At 43.2% G+C, this 14,265-nt stretch overlaps 1 protein-coding gene across 3 annotated transcripts in view; it reads right to left on the bottom strand.

Annotated features, from left to right (window-relative positions):
• The window catches only part of SYNPO2 (synaptopodin 2), a 324,557-nt gene that overhangs the window by 61,174 nt on the left and 249,118 nt on the right, over nucleotides 1-14,265 (bottom strand). For all 3 annotated transcript variants that reach the window (XM_073603239.1, XM_073603247.1, XM_073603256.1), the window contains exon 3: nucleotides 10,504-11,288. In XM_073603239.1, the coding sequence (XP_073459340.1) occupies nucleotides 10,504-11,288 (785 nt within the window). The remainder of the gene's footprint in view (nucleotides 1-10,503; nucleotides 11,289-14,265) is intronic.

Raw genomic sequence — 14,265 nt, 5'->3', positions numbered from 1 at the left:
TGTTGGGAAGCCCTTTGTAAGAAGGAACTAAAATGTTTGCTATTGAAAAGCATTAAGTAACGTAGTTGGAATGTAACCTGAACTGACTGGACCATCTGTGTCATTATGGGCTGGGATAAAAAGAGAGTGAGATGTTCAAGTAAAGAAAGGTGCTTATCACCCTGGTGGATTCTGTCTGTGCAGTCAGATCTAGAGAATTCCGTGTCTATCCTGTGACCTTTCGTTGTAGTATTAAATGTTTCACTCCTGGCCTGGTTTCTAGGCCCGTGTAAGGAACTGTAGTTTGGAAGCCCTCTTAAGCAGGAGGCCACTAAAGTTCTGTGTGTGCGTTTAGGAGGACAGAGAGAAACAACCTGTGTCCTGGGAGAAGTGAGCTCAGTCTCAGGACTGGTACCTGTGTTGTATCTAAGAAACAGCTGCGGACTAGGCTGTCTACATCTATCTAAGCAGATCTCTGTGACCACAGCAATGGCATAATTATCCCAGTCACTAGGAGAACAGCATACCACCTGGTTTACATGCAGGTTAAGGCTTTTTGATGGGAGAAGCAGCCAGGGAGGTTGGTAAACCCTGTCTGAATGTTATTATTTACTTCCTGATAAGTTAACGCTAGAAATGTCTGTTCTCTGCCCATTCTAGGCAATCTGATTATGCCAACCACCTCAAATGTCCATACTGTTCATTAATTCTTTAACTGGATTCACTTATTAAAATGACTGCATTATGGGTATGCTAAACATAATTTTCAGGCAACATAAACCACTTTCAACCAGCTCTTGACTGTAAAAATGACCACACTGTTTACAGCTACCAAACACCAAGAGCTTATAATAACTGTACTGGTAAATTGCCTTTATTCAAGTCAAGTCAAACTTGTTGCAGGTGGTTGAAAAATGTCATGCTGTGCAATGCTGTGTGTGTGACCAGCATTAGAATTACTAAAGCTTCATACACACTACTAGTGACAGCTCAGGTCAGAGCCACTGAACTAACTATCCAATGTTAGTACAGCGATCTCCTCTGCTGTGCTATTGTGTTCTGACAGGGGGGACAGCACCCCACCAGAACACGCGTTGATTGTGAGTCGGTCGGCAGACCTTTTTCAGTCATGAGCCTTCAACAGAATTCGGACGAACGGCTGGCTACTGTCAGACCGGCTGCTGTACACATGGGCCGAATGTCGGCTGGCTTCTATTGAACTGGCTGATGCAGGCCGACATTCGGCCTGTCTGTACTAGGCTTGAGATTAATCGAATGTGAAGGCCCACCTAACCAATCTGTTCCATTTATATACAGTCACACAGGTCCCTGTGCTAAATAGTTCTTAATAAATCGAAAGGAGATTGCACAATCACACTGTAAAATTTGCGGCCACCATTATAATGCTGAATGACAATAGAGTTCAAGAAAAAAATTTGTGTTTCTTCTGGTTCAGTGCACAATGAGAGTGATCATCTATCCTATTAATGAAAAGAACTGACTCCCAATGTAAAATTAGACAATTTACTATGGAGTTATCTTGGGGTTTTTTTGTTTGCTGACCTAAAGGTGAAGGATCAGAGGTAGCGAAATGTAAACAGACAACAGAATCACTGAATGGGCACGAATGTAAAAGAACTGACATTAGTCCTTTTCAGCTGCGATTCAGAAGAGGATCTGTTCATAGATCCCCTGCTGATCAGAGCGGGCTCCGCTCCGTGTAAAAGGGGCCTTAGTCATTCTTTAAAATGTATCTATCTTTAAAACTTTTTATTTCAGTTTTGGATAGAGTGGGGAAGGACTACATCCCCTTAAGCCCACGTTTACATCGCGCTGTTTTGACATGTGATTTGACGTGTCAAATCGCCGGCTATGCCCGGCAATGGCACTGTCCCAATTGGTGCGACGCCGACTTTGCAGCACCACACTGATTCCAAAAAGTAGTTCCTGTACTACTTTTGGCGACTTTGGGGGCGATTTGAATAGACATCTGTGCATAAACCTGCATAGATGTCTGTCACCCAAAGTTTGACTGCATTGCCGGTTTGAAATGGTGCGAGTTCAGCTGAACTCGCACCATTTCAAACCCACTCTTAATGTGAACCTGGGCTTAAGGTTTTTATTGCAGTCTGCACTGGTTAGACAAAAAGTAATGGGCAATATAAAAATTTAGAGTTGTCACTGGAAAAGGGAGTACGTGAACTCTTGCAATTGGGAAAATAAGGCCGGCCATACACGGATCAAAATTCAGCTGAATTTTGATCCATGTTTGGCCCCTGCGGTCAAACAGAAGCCTATCTATTGATCAACTTCTGTTCAAGCACCCAGTTGGATTTTAGATGCTCAATTAGCGCTGCCGGCTATAGACTGCAGCACTGATCTGTGTATTGGACATGTGTGGATGAGGGGAATCAGGACAGTTTTTTTTTTGTTCAACCCACTGGTTGAGCGAAAAAAAATGACTAATGTAAGGGCTGCCTAAAAGAGGAATTTCACTTATTTTGTAGAGATTTCCTCACACTTTTTGTTGCATTTCCAGAGCAGGAAATGAAGAAAATACTCCCCAACAAGACATATACAGCAGAAAAGAAACCAACTGGGAATTTAAAGCAGTCATAAAGGCATTTGTTTTGTTTTTTTTATATATAATAAACATGTTATACGTACCTGCTCTCTGCAAAGGTATTGCACAGAGCAACTATCTCAACCCAGAGCTGCACCTGTCTGCAGCTTGCTCTCCTCTCTTCCTCTCCTCACAGGCACAGAGGCAGAAGTGGGAGGAATTGGCTCCTGCTGCTGTCAATCAAATCCTGTAAGGAGGGAGCAGGGGGCGGGGCCGAGCTGTGTATATATATGGATGCACATAGCGCCGCTTGGGAGTGAACCCGCGTGTCTGCTCCCATAGAAAGTGATTCGCTATGATGGTAGACACAGAGAAGAAGAGTGCTGGGGGGCCCAAAAAGGGAGTTCAGGGCCCCTCTGTGTAATACCATTATACAGAGCAGGTAAATATAACATGTTTCTATCCTTGGACAGCATAGTGGCTAAGTGGTTAGCACTTCTTTCTAGCAGCACTAAGGTTATTGTTTTGAATCCCAAGCAGGATACTACCTACCTAGGGTTCTCCTGTGTGGATTTCCTCCCACACTCCAAAGACATGCTGGTAGGTTAAGTGGCTCCTGTTTAAATTGACCCTAGTATGCAAATGTATGAAGTTGTGTTAGGGACCTTAGATTGTAAGATCCTTGAGGGCAGGGACCAATGTGAATGTACAATATACTGTTTATGTATTAAGCGCTGTATAAATTGATGGTGCTATTTAACCACTTCCCTCCTTGCCTATAGCAGAGTGATGGCTGGGCTGTGGTTGCGTTATCCTGACTGGACATCATATGACGTCCAGCAAGATAAGCCACGATTGCGCACCTACGGGGACGCGCGATCGGTGGTTTGTCACTCTGACACACCGCAACTCCTATCGTGGTAAAGAGCCTATGACATAAGCTCTTTACCACGTGATCAGCTGTGACCAATCACAGCTGATCACAGCGTGTAACAAGGAAGTGCCGGTAAATGGCTTTCCTCAGTTTGCGCTGACAGGGAGAGCCAATCGGTGGCTCTCCTGTCAGAGGGGGGGTCTGCGCTCATAATCAGCGCATTGATTATCAGCGCAGCCCCCATCAGAGGTGCCCACCACAGCTGCAAATTAGTGCACATCAGATGCCAGTCAGCGCCCATAAAAATGCCAATCAGTGTCCATCAGTAATGGCTGTCAGTGCCCTAAACAGATGTCAATCAGTGCCCATCAGTAACGACTGTCAGGCAGCACTGATGATGAGGTACTATCAGTGCCATCTATTAGTGCCCATCAGTGCCGCCTGTCAGTGCCCATCAGTGCCGCCTGTTAGTGCCCATCAGTGCCGCCTATTAGTGCCCATCAGTGCCACCTATCAGTGCCCATCAGTGCCACCTATCAGTGCCCATCATTGCTGAATATTAGTGCCTGCCTATCGGTGCCCATCAGTGCTTCATATCAGTGCCGCCTCATCAGTGCCGTCAGTGAAGGAGAAAACAACACTTTATAACAGAAAAGAAGAAAAACTTATTTTTTTCAAAAATTTCAGTCTTTTTTTCCTTTGTTTAGCAAAAAGTAAGAACCCCAATGGTGATCAAATACCTCCAAAAGAAAGCTCTATTTGTGGGAAGAAAATGATAAAAATTTAGTTTGGGTGCAGTGTTGCATGACCGCGCAATTGTCATTCAAAGTGCAACAGCGCTGAAAGCTGAAAATTGTCCTGGGCAGGAAGGGGGGAATGTGCCTGGTATTGAAGTGGTTAAGTACCTTTAATAAATACATTTTAGAAAGAAAAAATTCCAGCCTTTCCAAGCGCTTTAATGATTCACAAGTACATGTTACTAAAGTCTTAAGTATCCATCTCTCCTAAGTTTAGTTAGTTTGATACCATAATCAGTTTGGTTTATCTCTAGAAACACATGTGCTCGTACAGCAGCCATATTATGTTTTAGAAACATTTTCACCTAACAGACACACTAGATATTTTTAGTTAAAGTGCCTAAACACACGTGTCACCAAACCAGAAGATGAGTTAGAGTTGCATTCTTGCCTTTGCTGGTTCCTTACTTCCAGCAACTCTACCTCAGCAACGCATTCCAGAACTGGCTATCCTAATGACAGAGTTTATGTGACAGCTTCCAACAGCTGATTAGATAAACAGTCACAGACTAGGCACTTCATGTGGACACCGAACATGCTGTTTCCTCTTGTCATCCCAAGAAACAACTTAAAGAACTTTTTACTTTGTTGGCCACAGCTTTTACAGCAAGCAAGATTGCACAGAAGCTATTTCATTGTATCTTATGCATATGTGTAAATTAAATGTATGGGAAAATACAACTACGCATAAAAAAATTGTGTACACTCTCACAGTACATTTTTCTTAAAGTGGTTGTAAACCCACTTTGTAATTTTCAGACATTCCCTAGTGTTCGATAATGCTATGTGCCCAGTGTGTGTGCTTTATTAAAAAAATGTTGTTCTATACCTTATTTCAGAGTGCCAGTAGGCGCTCATGTGACCGCACACTGTTCCCTCTCCTGATCTGACAGCTATAGCTGGAGGGGCTGAGAATCCCCCGCTGATGTCAGTTAGAAGGAGGGGAGGAGAGCAGCGGGCGGTCACGTGAGCGCTGAGCGGCGCTCTGGATTAAGGTAAAGAACGGCATTTTTTTAATGAAACACACGCACTGGGCATATAGCATTATCGAACACTAGGGATTACCTGAAAATTACAAAGTTATTTTAGCAGCAGGAGGGGAGGGGTGGGCACTGACACAAACTTACAAGCAGGAAGGGGGGGGGGGGGAGAGGACAGAGAGATAGCAGGTGACAGAGGCACATAAACTGACCACGGTGTTAGGGCTTAGCAGCTATGATAAACTGTGGTCAGTTTACAGAGGGTAGGGCAGCGCCAGACAGGATCAACCAGGTGTTTTAGATTATACAAACAGTCAATATACACTGCTGTTATTCATACTCTAAAGGAAGAGGATCAATTTTTTTTTTTTTAGGGTAACAAACACTTTAATTGCTTCCTTTTGGTCTGTTAAATGGACCACTGAATCAGGGCTGAACCTAGCCTGTCTAATTTGGGGGTGCAGTAAGAAAAAGTCAAGGGGCCTGCTTTCTGAACTCTAAAAAGATACATAATAAACTACTAATGTAATTTGACGAAGACGATGAACTTGGTAAAGTTAGCTAAATGAAGTACATGGGCTTCTCCAGAGTCTCAGGAAAGCTTTGGGGTTAAAGTAAATCAACCCCTTTGTGTGCAATGCAGGAATCCTGCAGAAGGATGGGCAGGAGTAGGAGCGCCTAGTCTCGCACAGCGTCCAGAGCAGCCCTGGGGGGGGGCAACACTGAAGTCTGTGAGGTGAGGCTTGGCACTCTCCTACATTTGGCCTTGATTTAAAGAAGAAGTACAACCAAATCTCGTTTGGCTGTATTTTTCCTGTGAATCACAGGAGTGCAGATCATTCTGCAGTCCTGTGACCCATTTTCAGCAGACAGCGGGCTAAAGCCCGCTGTCGGCTGTCGTCACAGAGCCAGTCTAGGCTCGACGAAGATCGCGACCATATGGTCGGGATCCGCCCACATGCCTGGACTGGAACCTGGCTCAGCCTCTCAACGAGCCACTGAGACCCTGAGCCAGCTGCTCCCAGCCCTCCACAGCCCAGCCCCTCAATGAGCGTGGTGGGGGCAGAGCAGAGATCGGTGACTGACAGTCATGGCTCTCTGTTCAGGGAGCTCTGAGAACTGAGCAATCAGCCGTGCTTGATCGCTCGGTTCTCAGCCTTTGAACCGGCAGGGGACAGATACTGCATCCATATAGGTAACTATGATTAAAAAAAAATCCCCATACTTCTTTTTTAAACAAATTTTATTATATCCGTTTGACAAGTTGCGTTCATCCAGCCAGAACTATTGTGAGCTGATACCTTCCAGTGCTCTCTGACTCTAGACTGTTGTCAGTTAGCATTGTTCTCTGCCATGTCTGTGGACTACAAACACCTCCTCCTTTAGGGCCGAGTCATACATTGCACGTTCCTGTGCAATTTACATGCGGTGCAGTGCAGTGCGATTTGAGCCCATTCATTTTGAATGGGCTGAATTGCACTGGACCACACCAAAAGTAGTGCATGCACTACTTTAAAAACGCACTGCAACTTCTGTACCAGGTGATCCAGTGCAGGCAAATGCACTGCGTTTGTGACCTGATTTTGGGGTGTTGTTAACATTGACATCCCCTGCAGATCACAACTGCAGTGCGTTTTGAAAAATGCAGGGAAAACGGGTTTCCCAAACCACGTTCCGGTGTGAACTGGCTCTTATGGAGAAAAGAGGGAGGTGTTATATAGTCCTCCCATTAACCCCCTTCCTGTCCTAGGGTGACAACACTGCTCAGTGCGAAAAAAGAGTTAATTGCAGAATTACCAGGTTTAAAAAAAAGGGAAAAAGTGCGAAAAAGAAAACAAATGAAGCCACCACTTCTAAAAAGCAGTAAGCTGCAATGCTATAAACGTTTGTTCTTAGTTTAGATACACCTTAACTGTGTTTAAAAATAAGACCTTTAGCTTGATATAGCACATCGCCACTATGAGGGAAGGCACAGCTTTCTGCTCTGACCTACATCTGGCCATAGACAAGACAATTTTGGTCTTATGCAATGAAGATTGGAGCACCCATTGCTCCTGTTTAGGGAAATTTTGGCTTCCCATAAAATTAAATTTTATGAATGGTATGGGAATAATTATTCATGGAGAAGTGCCAGATTCATTCCATTCTAATCCCTTCACTACTAAGAAGCTCCTCATTAACACCCATCTACTTCAACTTTTAAAGGGTTTTTTATTAAAGAACAAGAACATAATGACATAATGGGGGTTCATTTACTAAGACTGAAGAATGCAAAATCTGGTGCAGCTCTGCGTAGTAACCAATCAGCTTCTAGTTTTTTTTGTTTTTTTTTGTTAAAAGCTTAATTGAACAAGGTGAAGTTAGAAGCTGATTGGTTACCATGCACAGCTCCACTGGATTTTGCACTCTCCAGTTTTAGTAAATTAACCCGAATGAAAACATAAAATAAAATGAATGGCATGTTCTGTTCACACCGTAGTGCACTGCACTAGTGCAAACCCCACAAATAGTTTTTTTTAAATAAATGGCAATGTGCATACACATTGGGGTTGATTTACTAAAGGCAAATAGTCTGTGCACTTTGCAAGTGAAGTTGCACTCCTTTTTCCAGAGCTTATTAAATGTATTGAAGCTCTAATGATTAACATCATCCAATCATGTGCAAGTAAAAATGTTTTTATTTTAATTCTCTTTGTACCCGATTGGATATTCTTCACGAAGTAAAGCTTCATCACATTTACTAAGCTCTGGGGAAAATAAGCGCAACGGCGCTTTCAAAGTGCACAGTCCATTTGCCTTTAGTAAATAACCCCAATGTGTTTCAGATCACTAAAGAAAGCACTTGGTGTTAATGAGCTCTTAAAGTGGACTTATTATTAAAATCACACTTCACACAAATCAATAGCACACACGCTAACATTACCAAAAAGCATATTTCAAATATAAAATACCTTTTTCTTGCCATTAACAAAAAGCAATGCTCTGATCGTCACCATGTCACTTACAGCCATGCATTGTGAGTGTTTGACATTTTATGCGGGTAGCACAGTGGTGTAGTGGTCAGCACTTTCACTTAGCAGAACAAGGGTTGCTGGTTCGAATCCTGACCATGACACCATCTACCTGGAGTCTGCATGTTCTCCCTGTGCCTGCATAGGTTTCCTCCCACACTCTAATGCCCTGTACACACGGTCGGACATTGATCGGACATTCCGACAACAAAATCCGGATGTTGGCTCAAACTTGTCTTCATACACACGGTCACACAAAGTTGTCGGAAAATCCGATCGTTCTGAACGCGGTGACGTAAAACACGTACGTCGGGACTATAAATGGGTCAGTAGCCAATAGCTTTCGTCTCTTAATTTATTCTGAGCATGCGTGGCACTTTGTGCTTCGGATTTGTGTACACACGATCGGAATTTCCGACAATGGATTTTGTTGTCGGAAAATTTTATAGCAAGCTCTCAAACTTTGTGTGTCGGAAAATCCGATGGAAAATGTGTGATGGAGCCTACACACGGTCGGAATTTCCGACAACAAGGTCCTATCACACATTTTCCGTCGGAAAATCCTATCGTATGTACGGGGCATGAAGACATGCTGGTAGGTTCCTGTCTAAATTGGCCCTAGTATGTATGAATGTGTGTTAGGGACCTTAGGTCCCTCGAGGGCAGGGACTGATGTGAATGTACAATATATATGTAAAGCGCTGCATAAATTGACAGCACTATATAAGTACCTGAAATAAATAAATAAATATGAGTCTACCCGCCTATAGGCTTATAGGTATTACTACTGTGTTATGTTTATACTCTTCTTGAACCATATCTCAACCTCCTTCTACTAAGCGACTATGCCTCATGTTTGATGCATCCATGCCATCTACAGAAGTCTGTTGATCCATCATTACTTTCCATTTCCCTCCCCCTCTCTATCTGTTTTATTTCATCACCCCCTCTTGTACTTGTGCCTTATATTTTTTGTTTTGAAACGATCAAAAAGTTAATAAAAATTGTCAATTAAAAAAAATAAAATAAATATGAGTCTGCAGAGAGCCTACTGTGTTCAGTGAGATTGTCAATGAAATCAGAGAGATAAGTGGACCAGCACTAAAGTACACTTATGTAATAGATGTATGCTTCCTTGCGTAGATTTATAAATTTAAGCTCCAAATAAATGTGTAACACATTATTACATTTTAATAATATTTTTCACTTTTAATTGATCTTCACAGGTTATTTATTTCTTTTTTTAAATAATAAATAATACTTTGTTGTCTTTAATAAATAACCTTGTTATCAATGTGTCTAGCAAAGGTTAACTAGAAATGTAAATGTTCATTAGAAAAAAAAAATCTTAATGATAACAAAATGGTTTTAAAAAAGCAAACAAGCATTAGTTACTTTTAGTTTAGAAACATCTATATGATCATGTATAATGGCGACTCTAAAATGCTAGTATATTTATTGCAAGCCCCTGATAGTATAACTGACAAGTGATAGCTTCCAAACAGTTGTCAGAGGGCTCACTGTCAAATGTATAACATGGTGACTCCTCCTCCCTTGCAAGCTTTTATTAATACCCAACCCTTATGCATGGAGCTAAGTTAATACTGATGGTGATGCAATTTCCATAGGCTGTAAACCAAAGCACGCGGGGGGGGGGGGGGGGGGGGGGTGAAGGGACCAGCGCTGAATTCTGATACCAAACTAAACACACAGGATGACATATCCCTGTTGGACAAGTTACCCAAATGCACAGTTACATTTGAGATTTGGGTTTTTACCAGCCTACGACATGCCAATGCTATGGTTATCCAGGAAAGTTTAGTGAATTCTGTGCAGTCAGCATGCAGTTCTGGACTACGTCAAGCTACTTCTCAGAATAGATTTAGTGTCTGACCTCTAATGGGAGTAAGGCAGAAGAAATAGTAAGTTCACTTCACAGTCTAGCAGACTCACAAAATGGGAAAGGATCATGTAACTAGCCGGTGCCACACATGCTGGTGTCTGTCAAACTGTCAAACTGCAAGGATCATCAGGCTTTTCAACTAGTCTGACTGGCTAATAGTCCACTATGGAAAAATCTCACTCCCCTGAAGAATGAATTACTAATCAGCTTCCTCAGTATTCCAGATTCCTTTGACAAAAAAAAAATAAAAAAAGGATCTCCCCAAAGACATGCATTGACATTTAAAAAAATAAAATCAAACTAAGAAGGGTTAATAAATTATTAAAATATAAGCCAAGTACACAAATGACAGTTACATATAAGAACAATGCAAACAATGCCTTGTGGCATACTTACTGGCGTGCCTGGCCCGGTGTTTATTGGGTCTGACAAGCTCCCCTTCTGCTTGCTGAGCCTCCTCTCCTTCCTCTGAGTCTTCTGCTTTGATTCCAAAGGAGACAGTGGAAGGAGGTGCCTCTGTCTGCCCTCCTTCTTCTCCAGATATTACACACCCCCTGTCAGACTGAAACCTGGGCTCCTTTTCTCTGCCAGAACAGTCTAAGATCAATTCCACCCTTGGGAAACATGCTTCACTTGTCAGTCCTGCAGAGATCTTTGCCTGCTGTTTGCCCACTATGTGGAATGTAGCAGATGTCTGCTGCCTAGGTGGCTCTTTGTCATCAAGGTGCTCAGAGGCAACTTCATCTTGTAGCACATTGTGTTCTGCTTCTGGAGATGTACACTGATCAGCACCCACAAGAGTTACGATAGGTGAACCTCCACGGCCCAAATGTATGTCCTGTGGGAGTGACAGTTGCAGTTCAACCATAGCACCTTCTTCTATTCTCCTGGTCAGTGCAATGTCACCTGTTGTGCCATCTTTGGAAGTTTCAATCACTCTAGGGGTAATCTTGTGTTCCAGCATGACTTCATTATCTTTCTTTACTCCAATCAACACTGCATCACAATCTGCTTTTGAATAAAGTGATGGATATTGCATTTCTTCAGAAAGGTTCTGTTCTGCGGACACAATTTCTGGGCCCAGACGGATCTGTAGCATGGTACTTTCAGTGTACAATTCTCTGTTATCATTTTCCTGTTCTCCATTCTTATTTTCTGCTGGTTGTGACTTACTTGGTGCTCTGCAACAATAAACGATAAATATAAAATATGTACATATTTTTTTAATCAACAACATTTTATGTTCTGTACCCTAAAGTTTTATAGCTTTATAGCTTTACAGAGTGGTAATGCAAAGTGACTAATATGAAAGCACATCCATAGCTGATATATTACTTCTGGATAGATTCTGAAGTATTGGAGGGAATGCAGCATGGGAAGACCCCCTGAATAGGCTTCCAAACAGGGCCGGATCTAGCCAATTTGATTTGGGGGTGCAGTAAAAAAGGTTAGGGAGCACAATGCCAACACTGTGTCTGAGCCACTGACAGTCTATCACACAGTGTCATGACCTGGGAAACACTAATATGTACTAGGCTGTCATTAGATTACACAGAACCTGTGGTCCCTCATATCAGGTGTCTGTCAGAGTCCCCATGTACATCAAGAGTCCTCATCAGAGTCCTCTTGACATCATGATTACTTATCAGAGGTGCCCTTTACATCAGGATCCCCATTAGAGTTCCTTGTTACATCAGGATGCCCATCAGAGTGCTCCCTTGCATCAGGTGTCCCCATCAGAGTGCCCTCTTACACCAGGTGTCCTCATCAGAGCCCCCCCCCCTTACATCAACTGTTCTCTGCAGAGTGCTCCCTACATCAGGTGTCCCCATCAGAGTGCCCCCTTACATGGATTGTCCCAACCAGAGTTCCTCCTTATTTCCAGTATCCCCATCACAGTGCCCCCTTAACCACTTCCCGCCTGGCCTATAGCAAAATGACAGCCGGTGGTGGTTTAATTGCTCTGACTGGATGTCATACCACGTCCTTCAGAACAAGCTACTTGTGCGTGCCTCCCAGGGGTGTGCAGCGCTGCGATTGTGTGAGTAGACGAGTTGATAAGCAGCTTTCCTGATGGGGGGATCTGCACTGATAATCAATGCAATAATTATCAGTGCAGCCCCATCAGCAGTGCCTGCCAGTGATGCCCATCAATGCCCACCAGTGATGCAAATCAGTGACCATCAGTGCTGCCTTTCAGTGCCCGTCAGTGATGCATGTCAGTGCCTCCTCTGCAGTGCTGCCTATCAGTGTCGTCTATCAGTGCCCATTAATGCCACCTATCAGTGCCTCTTATCAGTGCCCATCATTGCCGCCTATCAGTGCCCATAAAGGCTGCCCATCAGTGCCACCTATCTGTGCCCATCAATGCCGCCTATCAGTGCCCATCAGTGCTGAATATCAGTGCAGCTTATTGGTGCCGTCAGTGCAGCCTCTTTAGCGCACATCAGGGATGGAGAAAAAATACTTATTTACAAAATTGTATAACAGAAACAAAGAAAACCTTTTTTTGTTTTTCAAAATTTCCTGCTTTTTTAATTTTTTTTTTAGCAAAAATAAAAAACTCAGTGATTATTAAATACCACCAAAAGAAAGCTCTATTTGTGTGAAAAAAATGATATAAATTTTGTTTGGGTAGTGTTACATTACCACACAATTGTCATTCAAACTGTGACAGCGAAAGCTGAAAATTGGCCTGGACAGGAAAGGGGTGAGAGTGCCCAGTATTGAAGTGGTTAAATTGATTGCCCAAATCAGAGTGCCTCCTTTCATTAGCTGTCTACATCAATGTGCTTCCTTATATCAAATGCCCACAATCAGACTGACTCATGGATCAGTGGATACACTCTCAGAGACCTAGGGGGTGCAACTAAAATCTGGGGGGGGGGGGCATAGGCCACACCAGCGTCCCCCCTGGATTTGGCCCTGCTTCCAAATATGTATGGGGGGAGCCAGACTATGTGCCACGGAGATCTTACCTCCTGGTGCCCAAGGAGATGGGGATATAAGGCCAGCAGGTGATTTAAGTCACCAATGTTCACCAAAAACTAAAATGTTGGTTTTGTAACTTCTTACCCTTTACAGTAACCTGATTATCATGAATAGGTTCATGAGCTATGCACAGTTTAAAAAAACCTTTTTTGTGATGTAGGTCTTTTGTTTCATTAATTTTGATCTACAACATAGCAAATTTTGCTAAATTTTCATAATTTATCATAAAAAATATCTTTATCAAACAACCTCAGGTTTGCACATACAACAACAGAATTGCTTATTTAAAGCTGAATTCTGGGGAAAATATACTTATGCTGTGATTCCTCCTCCCCGCTGTGTGCTTGTTTTGCCTAGAGGATGATGAATAAGGTGATATACTACCAGTGGGGAAGCCAGTAATCAATGTAGCAGTCAATGCTACTACAGTGATAGCCACAATCTTCTGGGCCCTGTGCTTCAATTCACAGAATGCCTTCAATACAAGGCACTCTCTGATTGGAAGAGGTGGAGAGATGGGGAGGTGACATCACAATCTCCACCTCCTCCAATCAGAGAATGCCTTGAAAAAATGCGTGTTGTGAATGGCACAGGACCCAGGAGATTGTGACTATTACTTGTGACTATTACTGTAGCAGCAGTGATTAACAGCTTCCCCAGTGGCCCCTCAGATATGGTATATGCATACTTACATTGGTCCAACCTGGCCCAATGTAAGTATGCAATAAGGATCTTATGTGGAATTTAGCTAAAACAGGAAGTGCAGTGAAATATATTGCCAAAACATACAATTTAATGGTTACTATAGATCAGTGATGGCGAACCTATGGCATGCGTGCTACAGCTGACAGTGACGTCGGCGGGGAGGGGTGGGCAGCCAGTCATCTCGTCCCATGTGTGATGTTTACGGGGGTGTAAAGTTCTTCTCCACCATCCTGGGGTTCTGTGCTGCAGCTTAATGCCTCCCCCGGACCCCTGCACCTCCGGTAAGGCATTTGGGCATTCCTTTCTGCAGGTACCCTGTTCCAGCTCCTCCTGCTCCAGGACTACTTTGGTTCAGTGGTGCATGTGTCAGGTAGGTGAGTGTAATGGTCAGGTAGCTGAGTCCCAACAGTGAAGCATGTTAGCTAAAATAACGAAGGAGTGGCTTCACAACAACTCCGTGAC

The sequence above is a fragment of the Aquarana catesbeiana genome, linkage group LG01 (genome assembly GCF_042186555.1).
Source record: "Aquarana catesbeiana isolate 2022-GZ linkage group LG01, ASM4218655v1, whole genome shotgun sequence".
Lineage (NCBI taxonomy): Eukaryota > Metazoa > Chordata > Amphibia > Anura > Ranidae > Aquarana > Aquarana catesbeiana.
Note: the sequence above shows the minus strand (reverse complement) of the source record. Positions and strands in the feature narration are given on the sequence as shown.